The sequence below is a fragment of the Thamnophis sirtalis genome, unplaced genomic scaffold, assembly GCF_051295495.1.
Source record: "Thamnophis sirtalis isolate CommonGarterSnake01/CBP01778 unplaced genomic scaffold, rThaSir2_p1.2 scaffold_1, whole genome shotgun sequence".
In the NCBI taxonomy this organism is placed as follows: Eukaryota; Metazoa; Chordata; class Lepidosauria; order Squamata; family Natricidae; genus Thamnophis; species Thamnophis sirtalis.
This window is the reverse complement of record NW_028261381.1, coordinates 67,656,603-67,680,408: the sequence shown is the minus strand read 5'-3', so window position 1 is coordinate 67,680,408 and position 23,806 is coordinate 67,656,603. Positions and strand designations below refer to the sequence as shown.

At 38.7% G+C, this 23,806-nt stretch overlaps 1 protein-coding gene across 1 annotated transcript in view; it reads left to right on the top strand.

Moving 5' to 3' along the window:
• The window catches only part of VWCE (von Willebrand factor C and EGF domains), a 28,085-nt gene extending 4,545 nt beyond the window's left edge, over window positions 1–23,540 (top strand). The window contains exons 4-20 of the mRNA XM_087714968.1: window positions 1,316–1,444; window positions 2,672–2,788; window positions 2,915–3,031; window positions 4,206–4,334; window positions 5,773–6,197; window positions 6,279–6,372; window positions 7,608–7,690; window positions 8,974–9,061; window positions 10,039–10,124; window positions 12,272–12,389; window positions 14,184–14,269; window positions 16,399–16,495; window positions 17,128–17,210; window positions 18,294–18,384; window positions 19,813–19,895; window positions 20,747–20,852; window positions 21,752–23,540. Coding sequence (XP_087571094.1) covers window positions 1,316–1,444; window positions 2,672–2,788; window positions 2,915–3,031; window positions 4,206–4,334; window positions 5,773–6,197; window positions 6,279–6,372; window positions 7,608–7,690; window positions 8,974–9,061; window positions 10,039–10,124; window positions 12,272–12,389; window positions 14,184–14,269; window positions 16,399–16,495; window positions 17,128–17,210; window positions 18,294–18,384; window positions 19,813–19,895; window positions 20,747–20,852; window positions 21,752–22,482 — 2,663 coding nt within the window. The 3' untranslated portion in view covers window positions 22,483–23,540. The remainder of the gene's footprint in view (window positions 1–1,315; window positions 1,445–2,671; window positions 2,789–2,914; window positions 3,032–4,205; window positions 4,335–5,772; window positions 6,198–6,278; window positions 6,373–7,607; window positions 7,691–8,973; window positions 9,062–10,038; window positions 10,125–12,271; window positions 12,390–14,183; window positions 14,270–16,398; window positions 16,496–17,127; window positions 17,211–18,293; window positions 18,385–19,812; window positions 19,896–20,746; window positions 20,853–21,751) is intronic.
• Window positions 23,541–23,806: the final 266 nt, after the last annotated feature.

The window sequence follows — 23,806 nt, the reverse complement described above, 5'->3', positions numbered from 1 at the left end:
TTATTTTATTGGTTAATATTGTTATATCTTATTATAATATAAGTTGTTGTAACTTTTAAGTTTGTATCTTGCCTTTCTGTTTATGCATTTAGAAAAGTAAAATATATAAAATGTACCAATAACATCAGTGCATTTAAATCTAATTTAAAGATTTAATTAAAATTAAACTCATTGTAACTTAAATCATGTAATTGATTCCTTGATTATGGGAATCACAGTTCATAAACTTGTGGCTGGCCAGATATTCCTAGACGAGAGCTAGTATTATGATGATCTCAGCAAGGGACACATATTCTTAGAATCAAATTTCCACCCTGTCCATTTTCAATGCTTAATGTCAGCGATCCAGTTTTATTGCATATTTGAATGCAAGTTGTGTTTTTATTATTTTACTTTGTTCACATATTGTTTATTTTTGAATTGCACCCCCTCCCTAATGATTGTAAGCCGCCCTGAGTCCCCTCAGGGAAAAGGGCGGCCTATAAATCCTAATAAATACAAATACAAATACAAATATTCATACTTTAATATGACAATACATGTAAATCATCCCTTGAAAGCCTTATACTATTTTGCATGTTCTTACCAGTCAGGAGTTTTCTACTGTTCACTATTGACTGACCAATTGGTTATACATCATCAAGTTAGTGTTGATTCTGGAACGTGTATTGCTTTCTTTTGTTTTGATAACCTATGTTAACAGTTTAACAGCTAAATAGTACTTGTTGTTTTCACTAAAAGCACACCCAAAACAGCTGAATGAAAATAATGCTCTTGAACTTAGAGGTTTCTCCTTTCTGTGGACTCTGCCAGTGCATCGAACCTTTTCCATAAGATCTTTTCCAGGACTGCCACTTCTGGGTTGCAAAACTGTAGAGGACCAGCAAAAGGATAACAGAAAAACCTCTTTGTGGGCTCCTTTGAGTTTGTTTGTTTTCTCTCTAGGCATTTCATTACCAAACTAGGTAACATTGTCAATTAGTGCATCATCACCACTGATTATGTTACTTAGTTTGGTAATGAAATGTCTACAAGAAAACAACCAAGCTCAGAGAGCACCAAGGACCCCATAGTTCAACCTTGAGCTACAAATGTTAACTTCTGTCAGAACCCTTCTTGCTACCATTCTAGTCATTCCAGGTTTTGCAGCCCTATTCATCCTGAGGATGCTGGAATAGACATTTCTGTTCATGTAGCAGTGAAACTGGGGATGTTTTCGTCTGCCTCGTCCCTTCTCACAGTCATTCTTATTACCTTACAGATTTTCCCTAATTGCAATCTCTCTGTAAAACTGTCCCATCTTGTTTTTTTACAGACCCTCCTGGAGCCTGTGGGGAGTATGGCTGTGACCTCACTTGCAATCATGGGGGCTGCCAGGAGGTGGCAAGAGTGTGCCCTCTGGGATTCTCTATGACCGAAACAGCTAATGGTGTACGTTGTGTGGGTAAGCCAGAAAATGGGGTAACTCCTGGGAGTCAGGAGAAATGGACTTTCAACACAAGAGTCATAGGGAATTTTTACACTTTTAGACTGAACAAGTCATTGCTCTTTAGCTATAGCTAGATTGGTCAACATCTGGCCACTCAGCTATGGCTCCAGAACATCCCCAGATCCTGCTGCTGAGATCTGGTATGAGCAATCATTTTCACTTTTTTGCCCACAAATGGGAAACGAGTCACCAGAAGGTCAAAATTTTCAATTCTAACCATTCTCTTAACATCATATGCCATATGAGCCGTACATATTTCAGAGCTCTTCCTTAGGGTTGGGGGAGGGGGAAAGGAGGGGAAAGGGGTCACCCTCATCCAAAAGATTGTTTGCACTTTAAAAGTTGGATCAATAATTGTAATTCATGTTGCCTTGTTTAGCATTTCAGTCTCCTGAAATGTATTTTTGAGCATAAGACTTGTGAAAAAGATAATTGGTTTGGCATTTGCTCAGTGGCATGTTTTCATTGAAAGACTTTCTCTGTACACAGACACATAAATACATCAGCAACAATGCTAAACCGGCCTTGACCAAAATAATAATATTGGAGTTGTGCTAAAGGGGAAATGTGTGGTAATAGGTTCAGTGTTCTAAAATGATTCAAAATGAACTAAAAAAGCAAAAGGAATCTCTTCTTCAAGTCAAGCTCAACTGCTGACATCACAGACATGACACTAGGAAAGTGATTGGCGCTGCCTTCTTTTGAAATGTTTTTTCAAGTTATCCATCCCAGCCACTACTCTTATACCTAGCCCGCCTTCTGATCACTCAGTAGGGTCCTCCTTGGGCACTTTGACTTAGGCTATTGGAGAGATTGGATTTCCACAGGCTACATCACTGGTCAATCACTACAGAGGTAACTTGTGTGCATGACTTTAACACTCTTTACAAAGAGCATTAAATCTGTTTTTTTTAAAATAAGGTTTTGGCATTCTTTGAAAAACAAAAACTCTAGCCCTCTGTTTAATAAGCAGAACAAGTATTCTCTTTTTCTACATGGCACAGAAGTTTGGTTGACACCAGATGGTGTCCTGCCAGCTTTAAGTTGTTAGTTCTGTCCCATATGAATGCATAAGAGGTTTCTCACTGATTTTGATTGTTTAGCTCCCCATTTTTGTCTTTTGGTGAAGCTGATCTCTTCTCCTGTCTTCATATTTGCTGATTCACAATATTTTTTCTGCAGATATTGATGAGTGCCTGAGTGCTTCCTGTGAGGGGCTTTGTGTGAACACAGAAGGGGGCTTTGTGTGTGAATGTGGCCCTGGGATGCAACTTGCAACTGACCGGCACAGTTGTCAAGGTGGGTCAGACTGGAATTGCAAGAAGGGAGTTCTGGATGAATTTTTTTTTTTTTAAAGAAATTGCAGAAGAAACATTGGTAGGATAGATTGTCATGGTCCAACAATGTTAATCATCTTGATCCCAGATACTGATGAGTGCCTAACAACACCTTGCCAGCAGCACTGCCAAAACAGTATCGGCAGCTATCAATGTTCCTGCCATCCTGGATTCTACCTTCATGGCAACCGACATTCGTGTGTGGGTGAGTGATTCTGCTTTTGTTGGCGAATCCAGCAAAGTACTTTCTTCTAAAACAAGTGGTTTACCCTAGCCTAAAAGCTCTGTGGGAGCTATAACTTTCTGGAGAACAAATTGGAACTGAATCATTTGAAGGATTTATTTTCTTTCATTTAAAAAAGGTTCAGGCAGTTATGTTATCATCCCTGCTTTAGTTTTGGGGAACAGCCTGTTTCGACTGTGACTCCAGGGCTCTGCAGTGTGGTTTGTTTTTCCAAATCAGAGTGACAAAACTATTTGGGCTTCTAAAACTGCACGGTTAAAAGGGGGCTGATTAGTTTCTTTGAATTCTTTGTTCTTTGTATCATACCTGACAGTCTCACATATCTAAGTTCAGCAGATATACTTTCCCAAATTGAGAAATAATGATGGGAAAGTTTTCCTGTTCAATATTGTGGTGGTACAAGGTACCCTCCCTACACACAGATACATAATCTGCATTCAGTATCAGAGCTATGAAATGTCCCCTCATGCATATGAACTGCTTAAACAGCAACTGGACTTCCTTGATTTTTCTTGAAGATGTTAAAAAACCTCCAGTTGCTGTTTGAAAAAAAGCACCTTTTGGGATGACCATGACCTGGATGAGTGAGAACCTCCATGACATTTTCTGTAAGGTGTCCTTATAAGGAAATATTAATAGCAAGCTGAATTGGTCCTGAGTGATGGCAGGGGATAAAATCTGTCAAGAACTTGCAGCTAACTTGTTTCTATTTTCTGACCATATCTCTGAAATAGTGCAGCTAGCATTCTGACCTAGTAGGAAGGGATATATAGATACTTAGATGACATGACCAGTATAGAAATTTGATAAAATAATAAACAAACAAATATAAATAATAAAGTCACTCAGATGGGCTTATCAAAATATTTATCAATGTCATACTATAATTTCTACCGTGTCTGACTTCTATTTTCTTTGCAATGTAGTAGGCCTAGAGTATATAATTTCTGACTTTCCTTTTGCTCTTGTCTTCTAGCAAGCTACTACTGCTGTGCTGGAAGCCTGTTTTATTGTTTGCATGCTAATAAAATGATGTTATACCTTTAAAGTGGCTAAGCAACAAAATTTTCTGCCCAGCTACAAGCTTGAGCTGAGCTGAGCTAGCTATGCTGTAAGCCCTGTCTGTCTGGTGCAGATGTGAATGAATGCCGCCGACCCAGTGAGAAGCGAACCTGCCAACACTCCTGTCACAATACACTGGGGAGTTTTATGTGCAGCTGCCATCCAGGCTACCGACTTAGTGTGGACAGATTGTCTTGTGAAGGTAAGAACTGCCATATAGTTCATTCTACAAGAAAGCCTTCTTGATCCTTTGCATTGCATCAATTATCTGTTAATTGTGGTAAAAACTGATCAACTAGTAAAATCCTGAGACTCTGGAAATGTGAGCACTGGGAGAACAAGGAGATGTTGGAAAATGTGTAATTCTATTCTACATCTGTTTAATAAGCCAAAGTGATTCAGCCCAGTAGAGACTGGCTTGCTGCTGTAAACTGCCTAAGATGGTGACTACATTTGTTCCTCTAGAAATCTCAGTTAGAATGCTGTTTCCACCTTCTTGCTCATCTCATCTATGTTGGTTAATGTCCTGTCGAGTTTCACCCGTGATAGTGCTTTTGCCAAATGTATACATTTGCCAAATGTATTGTTCCAATGGAACAGAACTATAACAACTATCAATTAAAATCCCTGTCCTTTTTTCTTGTTACTGAGATCCCCAATGGTCTTAGTTATACCTACTGGTTCTTGCCCAACTTAAAAAAAATCAAGATCAATTCAAAGAGGCTTTTAAAACAGGGCTCTCAGTCTGTTGGATTAAGTTATCTTCCCTCAGTACGTGAAGCTCGCCAGATCAGCTTTCTGGGGCAGAGGTTTATTTTTCTAAATAGGCAGGCAGGCAGGCAGGCACATCCCACCTTCCAGGATTTTTTTTTAATGTGCTTTAAAAGATCTGTAAAATAACTTGCAGCAGTTTTAAACAGTATCTTTTGTCATATAGACAAAATATACTGAAACCTTGATTCATATTATATAGATAATCATTTCCAAGAAACATTTTAATACAAATTTATCTGACCTTGTTTGTTACATAATTTTCCCTGAAGCATACTTTTGCAATATGTATTTTTCACTCTATGTGTTTGATTTTTTAAAATAAAAATAAACCTTTCTGTTTGCATCTTTCAAAAACATATTTTTTCATTGAGTGTCTCTTAAATGATGTTTATTGCATGTGAACTTTTTTAGCAGATGAACAGAAATTAGTAAACTCTACTCAAAATTCTACCTGCCCCATAAGCAGTTTGTTTTGACAGATGCTCTCAATTTTTTTTTTCCAAAATGGGATTTCGTTTACTCTAGAGAGACAGAATTTAGCAACCCTTTTGGATTCCATTAACAAGGGTTTTCAAAAGCCTCTGTTGTTGAAATCAGATAAGACTGGAGTCAAAAGCTGGGTAAAAGGCACAATTGAGAGCACAGTGTAAAAGCTTTGGGCAGTTAAAAGTGATGGCAGGAAGTCTGTACTTCAGAATTACCAAGATTCTGTTAATATAGCCTTATAATATAGCCTTGTAAAGTAGAATTTGTGACTAGATTATGCTTCCTGTCTGGTTTACCAATGTGGTCTGATAATTTCTCTCTCTCCCCCTCTCTCCCTCTCTCTCTCTCCCCCCCCCCCGTTCCTCCCTCCTGCTTCACAGGTTTCTCGAAGTCCAGCCTGGTCCCTTCTCCCATTTTGCAGTCTCTACAGCAGCCACAGACTCTGCTACGCCTTTCTCCAGAATCCATAGGACCTGTCTTGCCCCCCAGGGGTTCCCCAGACCTTGCTCCCTCGAGTGTACTTGAAACACCATTTCCTTTTCCATTTGTTCCCATTCTCTCTGTGCTTCCATCAACAGCTTCTCCTGCCTCCTCATCTCCTCCTCACAGCTCATCTTCTGCCACCTCTTTCTGGCCCAAAACTGCCAGGCCTTCTCTGCCACCCTTGTTACCAAAGAAGTTTAGCCCATCCATTCCCCCAAGCCCTTTGACTCCCTCAATTCCATCTGCCTGCTGGCATGGAGGGGTCCTTCATGAAGATAACAGCTCTTGGACAGAGGCACTGTGTCTGAATTGCTCCTGCGAGGTATATGACATATTTTGAGTTCTTATCTTACTCTCCAGCTTCAAGTGTTACATTGGTACGGTCTGTATTGTCTTATTTCAGGGTGGACAAGTGTTTTGTCAAACAGTGACATGTGAAGTTTCCTGCTCTCACCCAATTCCCCCAGCCCCGGGAGAATGCTGTCCTGCCTGCACAGGTGAGAGAAGTATCAAGTAGATCAATGCTTGTGTTAGATTGGATCATGTGGGTCTTCCCTTGTTCTAGCCATGGAGGATTTTCCCCATGTACCCCTTTCCCTCACAATTGATCAGAAGCAGTCCCTAATTTCTGAAACTCTACCTAGTAAGTCTCCATTCCTGTTTTAATTAACATTTTTGTTAATAAATGTTAATAGTTTTCAGATGCTCCCTGGAGCATCTGAAAACTAGGCAGCTGAATCTTTATTCAACAGGTGCCATGTCTTGTGCAACTTGACATTTTGTGTAAAAGGTAAATGCTCCTATGAGTTGAGCTTGACTCCTGGTATCCAGCTATGCAACATTCTGTATACAGTTAGCAAACTGTAGCATAGTTTTTTTAGACCATGTTTAATTGAAAACTAAAAAAATTGGCACTGTCCCACAAATTTTAAAATTAAAAAGTTTAATTGATCAAAATCTCATGAGATTTTCAGGTCTTATAAGATTTCAGTAATATCATCTGTTGATTCTAATATGGTTTAAACCTTGTAAGGTTTGGCAATTTCAGCCATTTTTAATGTAGTGAATTTATTTCTTAATTAGACTGATATCCCATCTTTTCTTCAGGAGCTCAAGGCAGTGTTCATAGCAATCCCTTCATCTATTTCACCCCACCAAAAGAATCATGTGAGGCAGGTTGAGCTGAAAGAGTAACCAGCCTAAAGACACTAGTTAATTTCTATGGCTAAGGGTGAACTGAGCTGAACTAAATCCAACCACAATGCTACTATAGCACTCAATCATTATGGACACCTTGTGCAGTATCACAGGTCTATCCTGATACATACAGATATTCCTTAATCTAGATTTACTTTAACCTTAAAAAATAATAGCTGTGAAGTTTTCAGAAAAGGAATGAACACAGCAGAGGGAGAAACGTTTCCCATCTTGGTGGCCTTCTTTAAGACTGTTGGGCCTAATAGAAGTGTATAGTGTAATATATAGGTAGCTTTGCATGTTGGACATAAGTGAAATAGAGCTTTTAACTGTGTTCAACAGCCAAGAGGTGCCTTGAATTATCTGTGACTTGCAAATGATGATATTGTTACATCTATAAGCATCTAACAAGTTTTTGAAAATATCTACATGTTGAGCACTGAAATTTTCCCAGTTAAGAGAAAGTGTAATGGGGCCTATTTCCCTCAGTTCTTGTCCCTTCAGAGAAGAATCTTCTCATTCCTGTTTCCTACAGGCTGTTTCTATTATGGGATGTCCAGAGTTGAAGGGGACGTATTCTCTCTCTCTGAGGAGAACTGCACAGTCTGTGTCTGCCTGGTGAGCCTCAGGGATTTGGGGCTGGTATTTCTTTGAGGACATGTAAATTAATACTTGCTAATACTTTGGATGAAAATAAATATAATAACTGTTGCTTTTGCTAGCAGCCATCTAACAACATTGTATTGAAACGTAAATGTTTTGATGGGCATCTGTTTTTTGACCAATATCCCAGAAAGTAGGGTTGAATTAAGAGATTGAATTATTCCTCTTCCTCCTCCATTTTACTTTATAGTACAAATTATTATACAATTTAACATGTAGTTTCAGACCCACATGATTTTATAATGTAGCCATATCTTGGGTCACTGATTTTCAACTATTTATCAAAGATGCCAAGTTTTCCTCCCCCCCCCAAAAAAAATACAGAAAGAGGGGAGAACAATACTATAGTGAAAGACAAAATATTTTCCAGCTTCTATCAAACTTGCATTTTCATGTTGCTTTCATGCCACCCAAACGCCTTTTCTGAACCTGGCTGTTCAGAGGGTTCAAGGAGGGTTTCCTTTGATTTTAAACCTGTACAAGGACTCCCTAGGCAGGAGCAGGATATAGTGTGTTACTATCCTTCTCCCATGCCCCTTACAATCCCCTCACTACAAGCTGTACTCTCTTCCTTTTCAGCCTTCATTGTTAGCACTCTTATCCACATAACCACTGGGATGCCTGTCTCCAGTGGTTGAAGTCTGCTATCCAGGAAGAGTGCATAGAATTGATTGGGTGAGCAGAGTTTTTCCAAGGGGTAATTTTATAGATGAGATGCACTGAGACTCTTTACCAGCCACATTATGGCTAGGAGCAATACTAATCCTACTGTTAAGCAGTAGGTGTCACGAAAGGAGAGCATATTCTCCAGTGTTAATTTAATTGGTATTGTATTTATTGCCAAAGAGATGCTTGTAGGATGCCTCCGTCTCAAAGCCGAAAATAGTGTTGGTGGCCTTGATACTAAACACTTGATGTAGAACATGTACTGTTTATCTGAGATGGCAAAATGCACTGAGGTGGTCCGAGTGAGGAGCATTTGGAATTTAATGGAGACAATGGGTGTGAGCGTTTGGGAGATGAAGGATTATATTCACAACAATCCGTTCATTCTTTGTCACAGTTTTTCTTACCTTGTTGCCTAGAAATTAAAGTGGCTGAAATCTAAATTATCCTGACGCCACAAGTTTATGGAACACATTCACAAATATAATCCAGATGTGTCATCAGGCTGAAACTGCATTGTAGAAAATGAAAAATCAAACAAACCGCACTATAATGTTTGTTTTTCATTCCAGGCAGGCAACATTTCCTGTATTTCTGCAGAATGTACACCCAGTCCATGTCCCAGTTCTGCTCAGACTGATTGTTGTCCCTGCCAGCCAGGTGATTACTTAATTATTGCCCTGAAGACATCTTGTTTCTTTTGAGACAGTGTAAAACAAGAAGGGTGGAAATGGTGGGAAGTCATTCTTTAAAAGATTTTATCCCAACAAGTAAGATATCCTATGAGTATATATAGGATTCACAGTATAAATTTTTTTGAATGCTTGAGTGCTTCCCTCTATAAGTGAATTTGGGGAGAGGGGTCAAAAAAGTGATAAATAAATAAAACAATAAATAATGGAAATGTTAAGTAAATATAATTATCTGTCCTTGAAATATTGAAATGTCCTCCTCACATGCAAATAGGGAATAAGTGATTATGTCATGATTTTATTAAGATAACGGTGGGTAATAACCTGCACATAGAAAGTAAATACATCAAAAAAAGTATAAGATCAGAAGTTTGTTCCTAGTATCTAGTGTTCTAAGTGGAAGGAACCTGAGTAAAAGAACATTTAGTCATAAAAGTAGAGAGTTGTATGCAGCAAGAACTCTACTGCATGATGTAAGGAAAGCAAAACATTTTCTACAAATCTACTGACCTGGAGGGCCATAAATGAAAAGAGCCTACATCGAAATTCTATGCTGTTTTCCAGTTTTAAAAATTTCCAAGGCAATTTACTACATTTAGCTAAAGTGAGAATTAGGGCAATGAATGGAACCTTTTAAGGGGCATGGAATAAGTAAATGAAAGATCTTTTTCTGTTGTGAAAAAATAAATACATTTGATATTACACCTTGTGGGAAGAATTTCAAGCAAGGATGCCAAATAAATTAAAATCTGTGCAGCATGACAAGACATGGTGGTATAAATTTACATCGTAAGAGATATGGGCACAAGATCCTTACAACTGTACATTTTTAAATGTGATACTATTGGCCCCTTATCTGTTCACCAATGCCTCTGTTTTCTCTGGAAAGATCACCTGTGCTGTAAATCTTCTATAGCAGGATTGACCTGTTGCTTTCCTCTGTAGCAGAATGTCATTTCCGTGGACAAATATACACAGAAGGGACCGAGTTCAACCCTGATGGTGATAACTGTACCATCTGTGTGTGCAAGGTATGTGTTTTATCTACCTTTACTCATCTACCTTTTTTTTAAAAAAATGAAATTTATTGTACTATAAATACATACAGACAAAGATAATTAAGGGATTAAGGAAGGAAAAAGAACGGTGCAAGATAAGAGGGAAAGAAACAAAAACAGTGACTTCCAATCTTTTTCAGTGCAGTGAAATATAAAATACCTCAATTTTTTACTTAATATGTTTAGTAAATACTAGCCATTTCTGTAACAATAGTATAATCTAATCATCAAAAGCCAGGATTAATTTTTTTCCTGTTTTGAGCATAAAGTCCACAAGTGGTTTCAGGTAGAAATAAAACTGTATACATTATTTCCTTTTATTGAAACTGTTAATTTTGTCATCTCTCCATCAATTTTTCCATTCATTCTTCCATTGTGGGAATTGATGTATCTTTCCATTATTGTGCATTTAAAATTCTCACTTCAGTCAACATTTATAATAACAAAATTCCAATTGTTTTTCAAGTTCTTTCTCCAATAGTCCGAAAAGAAAAACTTCTCATTTCCATTTTGTTTTTTTTTAAAGAATCTTCTGAATTAAAATATAAAACTGGCCCCAATATTTCTTTCTTTATCATAAGACCATCAAATTTGATAAAAAGTATCTTCTTTACAATTACATTTCCAACAATATTTCAGACATCTCTATACATCTTTTACAAGTTTCTCAGGCATACCTTTACTTATCTCAGAGGATGTTCAAATTAATTTTCTTTCACTTAGTACACAGTGTCTCTCTTGATTTCTCTCTCTCTTTTTCTTACATATACACAAATACACACTGTTATAGGCTTACATTTTTCTCTTTCCCAATGAAAAGCATATGATGAGTTATAAACATTGGCAGCAGCTTAAGTCTGTGCTTTACATCATTTTTACCTAAGAAAACATGCATTTCAATTATTTAGAAGGATGACTTTGATCTTTTCTTTCTGGTTATCCTTAAACCCTTGTAATTTTTCTTATCTGTTGAAGGAGAAACATTTTGTCTGCTTCACTGCAGAAACTTGAAACTATTACATGAGTTTTATTGGTATTCCAGAACTATATGTCAACTGTGAAATTGGCTAAATGAGGCCTCCGAAGGGAAATCCTAATAGTCCTCAAATGCTCTGTGGCAAAGAAGGGACCAGGTAGAAAATGTTGAAGCATTTTTTTTAAAAATCATGCCACATCTTTCTTTTGTCATAGCACTGAAATCTGTGACAAATAAAAAATACAAAAACAAACAAACAAACAAACAAACAAACAAATATAGTCAAACTCAGTCTAAAAATATAACAAGTACAATCACATGAGGCAACTCCTAGAGCATATTTCTGGAGATATTTTATCCTTTTTCTAAATATGGAGTTATTTGGACTAAGAATACTGTCATGTGGTAATGCGTTCTACAAATAATATCCCTTGTACATAACTGGAGTAGTCCTCAATGGTATTAAGAATGATGGTGCACAAATAAGACAAATAATAAGTACCCTGTTTCCACAAAAATAAGACCTCCCTGGATATTAAGCCCAATCAGGTTTTTGAGCGCATGCACTAAAATAATCTCTCCCCCCAAAATAAGCTCTCCCTGAAAATATTGCAACATAGCAGCAGCCATAAGTTAACCATGCTCACCGCCTCCTGTACCTCAAAAATAATAAGACCTCCCCAAGGCCTTATTATAAGGGCAAGTGCTTATTTCGGGGGGGGGGGGGAAATAAGACCCTGTCTTATTTTTGGTGAAACATGGTAGATGGCACCCTATTTTCATCCAGCTACTGCCAACAGCAGGTTGCTACTAATGTGACTATGGAATTCTCAGTTTTATATTCTAGTTCAGGGGTGTGAAACTCGTGATCCATGGGCCAGATGCATCACACATGGCCACTCCCATGCCCGGTTTAGCGAAGGGGGGAAAAGTTGTGATACCTTGCGTGACGACATGAGTTTGACACCCCTGTTCTAGTTGGAAGCCAGATTGAAACCAATCCAGAAAATCACTAGAGAAACTGCATAGCTTGAGAGATTTTCCTAATTTAAAAAGGGAAATATCTCTGTAAAAAAGAAATTGTGGACATCTGTCTTGATGACTTCCTCTCTGTGTCCTTTTCATTAATAATGTGCTTCTTCAGCAAGGTGAAGTGGAGTGCTCTTTCATTCCATGCCCCACCCCAGGATGTCCCCGTGAGGACTGGCTGTTGGCTCCAGGACAGTGCTGCTTCACCTGCCGAAAGACTGCACTCATGACAGGTGAGACCCCTGCAGCCAGCATGCAAGAACATATACATCTATGATGCAAAGATTCATGGAATAATGGAATATCATGTATATATTTTAGGGAATTATGTATTAATGTGTATTAATGTAATAATAATGTATACAAAATGTACGTTGCTAAGTGAAAAATTTGTCAAGCGAGTTTGTATGACTTTTCTTGCCACATTTGTTAAGTGAATCACTGCAGTTGGTAAATTAGTAACATGGTTGTTAAGTGAATTTGGCTTCCCTATTGACTTTGCTTGTCAGAAGGTCACAAAGGGGGATCCTATGACTCTGGGACATTGCAACCGTCGTAAATATGAGTCAATTGTCAAATTGAATGTACATTTTCAAGTCATAAGTCACTTTTTTCAGTGGTGTTGTAACTTCGAATGGTCACTAAGCGAACTATTGCAAGTCAAGGACTACCTGTATTTAATTAATATACGTTAAGATGTGAACGCAATGTTAAATTATATACCAAAGCTTTGGAATTTGATTCTTTATTGTGATTGCATTGAGCATCGAGGGAGCCAAACAAAATAATTATACAGTATCAAGAAACTGGAAAATTGATATTATTCCAGATGCCAAAAAATGGTTGTCAGAAATGTATATCTATGTGTTTTAGAAAAAGCAATATTTTCTACTAATCAAAGGATGCAGCACAGCAGCATGTTTTTCTGATGGGAGAGATTTCATGATATCTTACAATAATATCTTCTATTGTTTACACTGTAGTAGTGAATTCATTGGTAAACTAGTAACTATTGATAAATATAATATATAAAATACACATTTACCCTTCAAAGAGTCATTTAATTTACATTTTTAATTTTTAAGCTTTTTTGTAAGATATATTAAATTTAAAAAAGAAGTTCATAAACCAGAAGGCAGACTGACCTGACAGTTTTTCTCTAGATGAAACGGGATTAAAACACAGAATAATTTTCAAACATCTAGTATACTTTTTCTTTATCTGGTTAGTTTTCACAATGCAAACTTTATCCCTACTCCATATGGTCCAAAATTGCTTTAACAAGAGCATCCTATTCTCTTTCTCCTCCCTTAAAGAAAAAGTAGCATCACCAACATCCACACCCATGCATTCAATACCTACACAAAATGATAAGATACACACAGCAAACCAGCATCAATGCATATGCAAATATAAAGCCAAATAAAATTAGTAGACTATATAATCTTGGCTTCTGATCTCCCTAAGGAAAGCATTCTTTGGAATCAGTCATTCAGAAGTGGCCCTGCCTCAAGAAGAGTCCTTTATAGCTCTGCCTCAACCAGAGCCAGTGTAAAAGAAGGCAAGTAGAAAAACATTGGATCATAATCCCTAGAAACCTCTCTAGGAGTTCTAGCAAAATTTTTTTATAGTGCATTACTTTCTTTGTGGTTTATGACCCAGATAATACATCACACCCACAGAATAGGTTCTAAAATTTTTTTAAACCCATGGTCTATGAAAGCGAGGGCTGTGTTTATTATTCAATGTTATATGCCCCGGTCATGCACAGTATACATGTGATTGTATGAAATGAAATGGAAATGGAAATAAACATATTTTACATAAAAAAAATTTTTTGGAAACCCACCACTGCCTCAAACCAAGTATCAAACTACCCATCCATGCAGGTCTTGATTCTCTTTTACAACCATGGACATTTTGATGTAAATTGCTGATAATATTTCTCCTAGCAAGCATGCTGGTAAGGGAGAGCCTTTTACCTTTTCTGAGATGTTTCTTTTCATTGTTTCTCTTTTCTGGACCAGGTTGCTTTATCGATGACAATGGAATTGAATTTCCAGTGGGACAACTCTGGTCGCCGGGTGATCCCTGTGAGTTATGCATCTGCCAGGTGAATGATAACCTGCTCTATTTCACTTAGTTTTAACTTTCCAGTCTTCTATCGCATGATATTTTACTATCATTATCATCATCAGATTTTTATCCTGTCTTTGCTATAGTAGCTCTTAAGTAGCTCTGCGAAGACTCAGATGGATACTTTAAGGAATGTTGCTCAAATTCCAGTTGTGTTTGTCTGTGCATTCTGGGACACATTGGCAGAGACAGATCATTATATTAAATGCAGTTCTCCAGAATCTTGGTTGGGCAAAAAAATATGCTGGTGTATATTGTGTTGCCTTCTTTGACAATCCACAGTCTGCTTCAATAATGAGTCTGCCATTTTACTGCTTTAATGCTGGACAAGTTAAGGAAAGTGAAAGGAAACCACTTGGCTTAATTTCTCCTCACACTAAGTGCTCCTGTCAGCAGTGGGGAAAAAACAATTACCATACACTATTGACAGAACCAGGAATTCACAGCTCTCAGAGTCCATTGCTTCCTGGCTGAAATTGATTTTCTGCATAGCCCTGGTACTAATAAAGGAAAATATTTGTAGCTTAGAGCGACATGTGGGGTCCTTGGTGTTCTCTGAGCTTGCTTTTTTTTTCTTGCAGATATTTCATTACCCAAACTAGGTAACATCATCAGTGCTAATGAAATATCTGCAAGAAAACAAGCAAGCTCAGAAAGCACCGAAGACTCCTCACATAGCCCTGGACTAGGATTAACCCAACTTTTTAAAAAAAGTATTAGTATATTGCTCTTTCAAAAATCAGTCTGAGACTGACAAGTACCAGCTATGTATTACATGAGAAGATCCACTAGGAATCAGGGATCTGGTTTTTTCTGCAGTCTAAGCTAAAATGACTAGTGGGAGAGTGCACATTGCTTGGAAGCAATGCACACTCAAAGGTATATGGCATCCCTTGGTTGCCATATACTAACGATGGCGAACCTTTTTTAGCTCACGTGCCATAAGTGGGTGGAGTGCAGGGGGGGCATGTGCAGGCATGCTGCACCCATAATGCAATGTGCGACCCCCCCAGTGTGCATGCGTGCACTACAAGTGTGACCCCCCCAATTTTTGCATGCTTTTTTCGCCCTCCAGAGGCTCCAGAGGCTTTATAGGAGAATGGGGAGGGTGAAAACAGCCTCTCCTGCTCCCCCGGAAGCCCTCCAGAGGCTTCAGGGACCTTCAGGAGGCTTCTCTGAAGCCTCGGGAGCAGTCAAAACGACCCTCTGAGCAAACTGGAAGTCACTTCCGGTTTGCTTGGAGGGTCGTTTTGAGTGCTACGAAGGCTTCATGGACCTTCAGGAGGCTTCCCTGAAGCCTCCAGAGCAGTCAAAATGACCCTCAGAGCAAACTGGAAGTGACTTCCGGTTTGCTCGGAGGGTCGTTTTGAGTGCTACGAAGGATTTAGGGACCTTCAAGAGGCTTCCCCGAAGCCTCCGGAGCAGTCAAAATGACCCTCCGAGCAAACAGGAAGTCAGTTCCTAGATTTCCGGTTTGCCCGTAGGGCCGGTTTTGTGCACTTCGGAGGCTTCAGGGAAGCTTATGAAGCCTCCAGAGGTCCTCCAGGAGTGGGGGGACTCTTTTTGCCCTATAAAGCCTCTGGAGCCTGGGGAGGGCGAAAAATGGCTTAAAAAGGGTGAACTCAGTGCAAATCAGCTACCTGCTCATTTGCTATGATGTCCCCATAGGCTTCATTGGGTAGAAGCAGTGGTGGGATTCAGCCAGTTCACACCACTTACTAGTTGTTAACTTTCTGAACAGTTTGGCGAAGTGGTTGTTGGAAGAAATCATTAGGGCAAAGAACCAGGTGTTAAATTATTTGAATCCTATCACTGGGTAGAAGTGATGACACCTTCTCTGTTATTACACTGATGCCTCAAACTAGCCATTTCTGGGCTAATCCTGATTGCAGAATGCAGGCAGAACACCAGTGAGGCTCTAGTGTAGGATATGAATGCTAAGATTGTAATCAACTCTCCCAAGATGATACCATCCAACATTCACCATTGGCGGGTAAAAGACCTCTAGAACCTAATAGAAGGGATGGAGGCAATGGAGGGTCTGCCTGCCTACAACAGACCAGCATTTTGTGCTGTGGGTTTCTGTGAAGTTCTTTTCTGTTACAGGCAGATGGTTCAGTGAGCTGTAAGAGGACAGATTGTTTGGAGATGTGTCCTCATCCAATCCGAATCCCTGGACAGTGCTGTCCAGATTGCTCAGCAGGTAAAATCTTTTCAGAAAGCTGTTTTCTTCTCAGGAAACCAAATATTTCATTTGATCACCCACATTGTAATGAACATGAATACAGCTGTTTTGAAAACCAATGCATACACAATTTTTAAGATTTTATATCGAAATTGTACAGAAAATGCACGCAGCGGACATACCATTTAGTTCTGCCTCTTGCCTCTGCTTTTACTTTTAAAGTAGACAGAATATTGTTCTGATCATGTATAAATGTGAGAAATCTATCTCAAATGAACATTCCTGTTTTTTAAAAAAAAATAAAAAAAAAACTTTTAAAAATGTATCCTGGTACTCATTATGAGAAGGCAGTATTTACAGGCAAAGGCATTTTAAGCCGAGCAAATAATTTCCAAAACTATTGCTTTTTGTAGTAATTTTTTTTCAATAAATACTTAACAGCAGCAGTCTACTGTCCATGTTAACACGTGAGTACTTTCAGATAAACATTTCCTAAGATTTTCATCAAAAGGCAATTATTTTGTCCACCTACCCCAAACAAGCATCATCCATATGATGTCTACCTGTCTTACGCTTTCTTGAAATCTTTTATATAGGCCATCTGGTTCAAACTGACCAAATAAATAGTTTTTTCTCTTTCACAACAAAAGGTTGTACCTATGCAGGGAAGATCTTCTATAACAATGAAACCTTCCCCTCTGTCTTGGATCCATGTCTAAGTTGCATTTGTTTGGTAAGTCCTCTACTTCTCTTACCCCAGGCTGAAAAAATGTGGAACCCTGGTAATTGTGAGCAAGCAAGAGTTGTGAGTGAGTAGATGTTTATATAAATTTTCTAATCAATCAATCAATCAAACAATCAAACAAACAAACAAACAAACAGTCCATCACATTCTTTGGTTAAGAGTCCACTTCCTAAAAGCGAATGGTCTCTCTACTCCACTCTCCCATAACCTTTCAGAGAGATGCAGATGTAAATTATGTCATGCTTCTATGCATGGGGTTTTACATGATTTCATGTAATAATGTCAGTGGTGGGCTGCTGTGTGGTCATGCGGGTTCGGGTGAACCCTTAGCTTTGATCATTGGTGGGGTCCGCCCACCTGTCCTTGTGCTAAGCTATCCATTTATAACTAACTTTCTGGCTCATTTCCTCTGCTCTCTCTGCCCAACTGAGTTTCGCGCCGCCCCTGCTTTACCCACTGGAGCTGCCTGAATTGATTACCTGCTTCTTTGAAGCTCTGTTTCACTCCCAAAGGAGCGTGTGCTCGCTCACAACCAGCGAACCACTTGTGAACGCAAGTGCAGCCCACTTTTGAATAACATCCCAGGATATCCCAAGAGAGTAGGGACATGCAAAATTGGATAAGACTAAAAAAGGAAGAATTAACCCCCTGATATTTCTTACTGAAATAATAGGACTTGGGTCAACCCAAGAAGGAATAATTTGAAAATTGCTCATAATGTTCCATTTGCCCTTTTCTCCTATACTTAACACAACTCTCTTGAATTTTCCTGACTCTTGAAACACATCTTCTTAATATTGTTGTGTAACATTATTTTGTAATACTACAAGAAGTGTACCCCTGACTACAACTATTACTAAGGAGCTATTGGGGGAGGGCAGGGGAAGGGAAAGAAATAGAAATAAGGGAGGGGAGGAAACCTAAAAAAATGTGTTAGGAGATGAAGATTTTAAATTGCAGTATAATAATATTGCTTTGCCATTGATATAGATTCGTGTGTGTGTGTGCATATTCTTCTGCATGTGTGTGTACATGTATAACTCTATGTATGTCTGTGCATGGACCTTATAGCTGGGCTCTGTAGCCTGTTCTCCTGTGGACTGCGTCGTATCCTGTACCTACCCTTTCCATCCAGAAGGAGAGTGCTGTCCAATTTGTCACGGTAAGCATTACAGCAATGTGGCTTTTCTAAAAGACTATTCCAAATGTAATATATATACTACTAATTGCGCTTTTTGCTATTGCTTTTCAGGAGAATTTGTGTCTTGGTTTAGATTTAGATTTTTAGATTTTATTAACATTTGTAGGCCGCCCTTTTCCCTGAGGGGACTCAGGGCGGCTCACATAAAATCAGGGAGGGGGAACACAAACAATGACATAGACACATATAATAAAAGTAATAAGCAACATACATTCATCATTCGGGAGGGGCGGCTATCCTTGTCCCCAGGCCTGACGGGCTAGCCAGTTCTTAAGGGCTGTGCGGAAGGCCTGGACGGTGGAGAGGGTACGAATCTCCACGGGGAGCTCGTTCCAAAGGGTCGGGGCTACTACTGAGAAGGCCCTCCTCCTTGTAGTTGCCAGCCGGCACTGGCTGGCCGATGGAATACGGAGGAGGCCCAATCTGTGAGATCTAATTGGTCGCAGGGAGGTAATTGGCAGGAGGCGGTCTCTCAAGTTTGCATTTGAAACACAATTATTGACTACAGTTATTTTGCTACTAAGATGAAAATAAAGAAACATGATGGAGAAAATAAATGGCCTTATTTTAGCATTGTGGCATCTGGCTTCTCCCCAATGTACATAAGTTACAGGAGAAAATTTAATAGAAATGCCCCTTCTTTTTTTACTAGTAAAGGGCACTAAAAAGCCAGAATAATGCTTTTGAACCAATTTTTGTTGGAATGGTGCAGGAATTGAAATTTTTGGCCAGTCCAGAAGTAAACAGTGCTACAGATCAATTATTGTGAAAAAAAACAATATTTTAAAAAAGTGAGCAATCAAGGGACTGCAAGTCATTTTTTAAAAAAAGTGTGCTATATATAGTTCTTTTACAAAACTATATCACAAGTTTCGTTTTCTGTGTACTGATGAAGAGTTTTGCATAATTTCTGGGTTTCATATTTTCATCCAGTCAGTGGTGGGATTCAGCCAGTTCGCACCTATTCCGGAGAACCACTTGTTAACTTTCTAAGCAGTTCAGAGAACCAGTTGTTGGAAGAAATCTCCTTTTGTTTTTTCCCCACTTTACAGGGCTAATCCTGTAAGGAAGGCCGGAAGGAAACATTCTGGTGTTGTTTCTACCCTAATCTTTATTGACCTGCTTACAGAAACTGCCTCTTTGATTAACCCTTATTACATTGTAACAGCTAAGGTGAAGCGCCCATTAACCTGAGTGACATTTAGTTGGCCACACTCACCCAGTCACAAGACCACCAAGCCACGTATACCTAGCTGGTCATTAGGGCAGAGGACTGGTTGTTAAATATTTGAATCCCACCACTGCATCCAGTGCAATTTATTTAAGACAGGTCTGTAGATAGTATGTTCATTGTTGGAATTGTATATCTTATGCATTCTTTTTCTGTAGACTGCAATTACAGGGGAAGAAAAGTAATCAATGGACACAACTTTGTTCCTGAAGATGAACCCTGTGTTTATTGTACCTGCCAGGTGAGATGTAAAGGTTTTGGAGAAGAGAGACTTCATTCCTTTACCTCTGTTGTTTCCTTTGAAATCTTAAACAGGCCTCAGCTAAGATGTGGTTGATAATCTGTCAGACTCCACTGACAGTATTATATGTCAATCATTTCTTCTTTGAGTTCTTATAAACTCCTACATCTGCCACCAGTTGCCTTGTTTCCTGCCAGCCTCTTTCTTGATTACCTCTGATTTTTCCAGCCGTGTGTTTGTGTGTGTATTTCCTCTCATAACTTTTGCTTTTCCATTATGTATCCAATACAATGGCTTTAATTTCTATTGAATAGTCTAGAGGGTAGGTAGCAGAAACTGCAGTCTCTAAACAAACATTTATTCATAGTAAGCGCAGCAAATAATTGAATGAACCTATAGTAGGCCAAAAGAAAAAGAACAAAACAAATGTGATCAGTAGCAGTAGAAATCCTACTAAGCAACAACCCTAACTCCTTCTGGCCTAAAAACAACAGAGATCCTGTCTTTGAACAATATAATTGTAACTCTTCCCACAACACGCAACAGCTTCATTCTTAGTGCTTCCAGCAATCAGTTTGGTATTACTTTTCCCAGTATTACAATCCATGATATTGAGCATGCTATCTCAAGACCATAATTTCTTCTTTGTTCAGCCTTTTTGATGACTCAGCATTCACAGCCATGTACCACAAAGAGAGCAAACTGTATTCAAGCTCCCAACTATGCCATGCAATAATAGAAATACTAGAAAACTATAGAACATCCCTAGGACAGAAGGCAATGGATTTACCTGCTGCAATCAGTGATTTCTTGCTGGGTTTGAACAATTCTTTGATTTTCTCTCCCTTCAGCTTGGGGAGGTGAGCTGTGAGAGGAAGACTTGTACAAAGACTTGTCCAGAGTCCTTTGGTCCTCTGACTCATTGCTGCATGGACTGCCAAAATAATGAAGTTATGGGTAAGTATTTTTTGTCACATCTGTCTGAAGAATCTATTGCTCTTTGTTCCATCCTCTCAGATCTACAAGAAGGATGCAACAATTTGGGGAGCAGAAAAAAGTGTGTGATGTTATACTACCTCTTTTAAGGAAATATAAAAGTATTCTATGCATAGAACTGTTTACAGAAGCTGCATTAAGTTTGTCATGCAAAACGCAATTGTCTGGGATAGTCATGGAGGTCAGAACAGAGGAGACATTGTATTTGCAATTATTATTATTTGAGAGTCTGATGAACAAATTCTGAAAAAGTCTGCCTTCCATGTTCTGACAGTCACTGGTGTGCAGGCACTTTTCTATTAATTCTGTTGCTCTATCTATAGCAGGACTACTAGCTTCTATAACAGCTTTGTTCTTTATACCATCCGTCTTGTAAACTCACAGGATTCTTTTTTATTTGTATATGTATACGTCCAAACTAGACTGTGATGTTTCCCTGTGTTTTATATATATGTGTGTGTATGTGGATATATGCATAATGGTTTCTTTTGAGAGCTGAATGCAATTTTAATGTAGCTGATTAGTGTACATTTAAAGTGACAAAGTTCTATTCTATTCTATTCTGCAGGTTTCTTAGCATACTCAAAGCTGCAGAATGTGTTACAATGTACTATCTAGGTTTCCCAATTATGCTCTGTTCAACCTGTATGAAATAGTCCTTTGTTCATGAGTGATTACGTTCTCTTTTGTGATCCAGCAGGAAGGGACAGTATTTGTACATCTTTGTATATGCTAATCCACAATCAAGTTCACTATGGATTGAGATTTGTACAGTCTAGAATACAGGTAATAAGTAATACATCTGCCACAATGCTTCAGATCAATTAATATTCAATCCAATTTGCTTTCTTCCACGTCAGATGATTTGGCTTCCCTGGAGAATAGACTAGCCAACCCTGTCTTGGAAGATGGAGCAGCAGAGAGACCCTTGCAACCTCTTCAAAGAAGTCCCATGGCTCTGATGTCTGACAGCTCTACCCCTAACATTGCCTCACTTACTCCAGATGATCCTCTTGAAGCAAGTAATGCAAATGATCAGGAGACTGTACTTACGAGCCCAATTGCACTAGGAAATGTTGGACTCCACCAAAGCAGACCAGGAGAGGCCACTAGGTTGCATCTCAATGAACCACCAAGTATCATCCCTCCTTCTTGGCTAAGCCACTCAGCGATTCCTCAAATAAAGCCAGAGTCCACTGTATCACTTCTAAATAAACCAGAGAGCTTTGGGGATCCTCCTAGAAAATCAATTGGGTCCTCCATGACTCATTCCAGCCTGTCCTCTCTTTATTCAAGATCAAGCAGAACCACTCCATCTCCCCCTACAGCTCATATTTCCAATCCATCCACTCCAGCTAACCTCAAAAAGTCCGTAACTGCCTTATTTCAGGATTCAAACACCCACAACATTCCTTTGCAACCTCTGGCTGAAACATTTTCTTCCTCGGCCAGCTCTAATCTAGATTCTCTTCAAGAGCTTCCTAGCAGCCCAACTCACATCACATATTTTTCTTTGGACCAGCAAAATGCGGGAAACGGCTCTAAATTAACCTCTAGTAATGAGAATAGCCTCACTGATATATCTCCATAGACTGGAGAATAAGAGGGACATAATTATTATGGATAAGGGGAACATAACCACTTTAATCTCATAAAAACAAGAGCATCTGCCTATGTGGTTGCTGTTTGCTAGATTTCTCACTATGTATTCATGGAAACTATTTCTCACTATGTATTCATGGAAATAATCTCCATTATAATTTCTGGTTTCTTAGAAAGCAGATCCTCTTATCGGGGATATCACTTCAGCTCTTGATTGTATTGAGGTTCTTACTTAATTAATACCCCATTGGACCTAGAAGATAGTAGAAAAATGCCTTTTGTTGCAATATCAGTACAAACATTCTGGTAAAACATAAATATTTCAGAACGAAAGCATGACAAATAGAATCGTAGGCTAATTCAACCTCTTGTCTTGCATGTTGTATGACTGGCTTAATGCCAGCAAAGGAAGCAATAATTTGTGCCAGGAGTCACATAATAAATTTTCTCACACTATGTCTAATATAGACATTCTGTTGCTGCTTGCAGTCTTATATGGACATTTCAGGACTGATTATACATATTGAAGAAATGTGGCTAGCTTTCCATGAAGTCAGAAATGAACTAAGCATTGCTTTATAGACAATGTACTGCATACTGGTATGTACAACACTGACTTTAATAGTGGAAAACTTCCACTTTCTTGTTCTGGTGTATATAGTATTCTGCAATTCAGATTATAATATGTTGAAATATATTTTATGAACACTAAAATCATAGCATCATACCTAAAGGTAAATGTATTTTTCTATGTCACAGTTAAAAGTATGTTTCCAAGCTAAGCTGATGAGAATTTTGTTTAACATATCTTGGGTGAAATTTGCCAGCCATTAAAGTTTTCAGGAATATTCAGTTTCTTGAAAGGCTTTGAAAGTCACGTGCAGTCCATTCATAAAATATGCAGCATGACTGAATTTTGTCAGCTACCTCAAAGGAATGTCTTGTAAGAGCACATCAACTTTTCATAATTGAAATTAGAAATACTGCCATTGTTTTCCTCCATTTCGATCTCTGGGAATTCTAATTTTTTGAGATGTCCAATAAGTCTTCATTTATGTAACTTTTCCGCTTCCTAAAACTTAATAGCTAGCATCATTGCTCCTCAGAAGGCTTGAGTCTGATGTAAATGTGCAGGAGAATGTACTGAACTAGAGCAGAGCAGTGAGTCTCTTTCAAAGCCATAAAGGTGCTACAGACAGCACAAAAGCAGGAACATGGTACCTGCCTAAGGCTTTATAAAGCAGCAGCAACTTTTCCCTGTATCACATGATTGTGCTTTGCAGCTATAATAGTATTTTTGGAAAAGGACATTT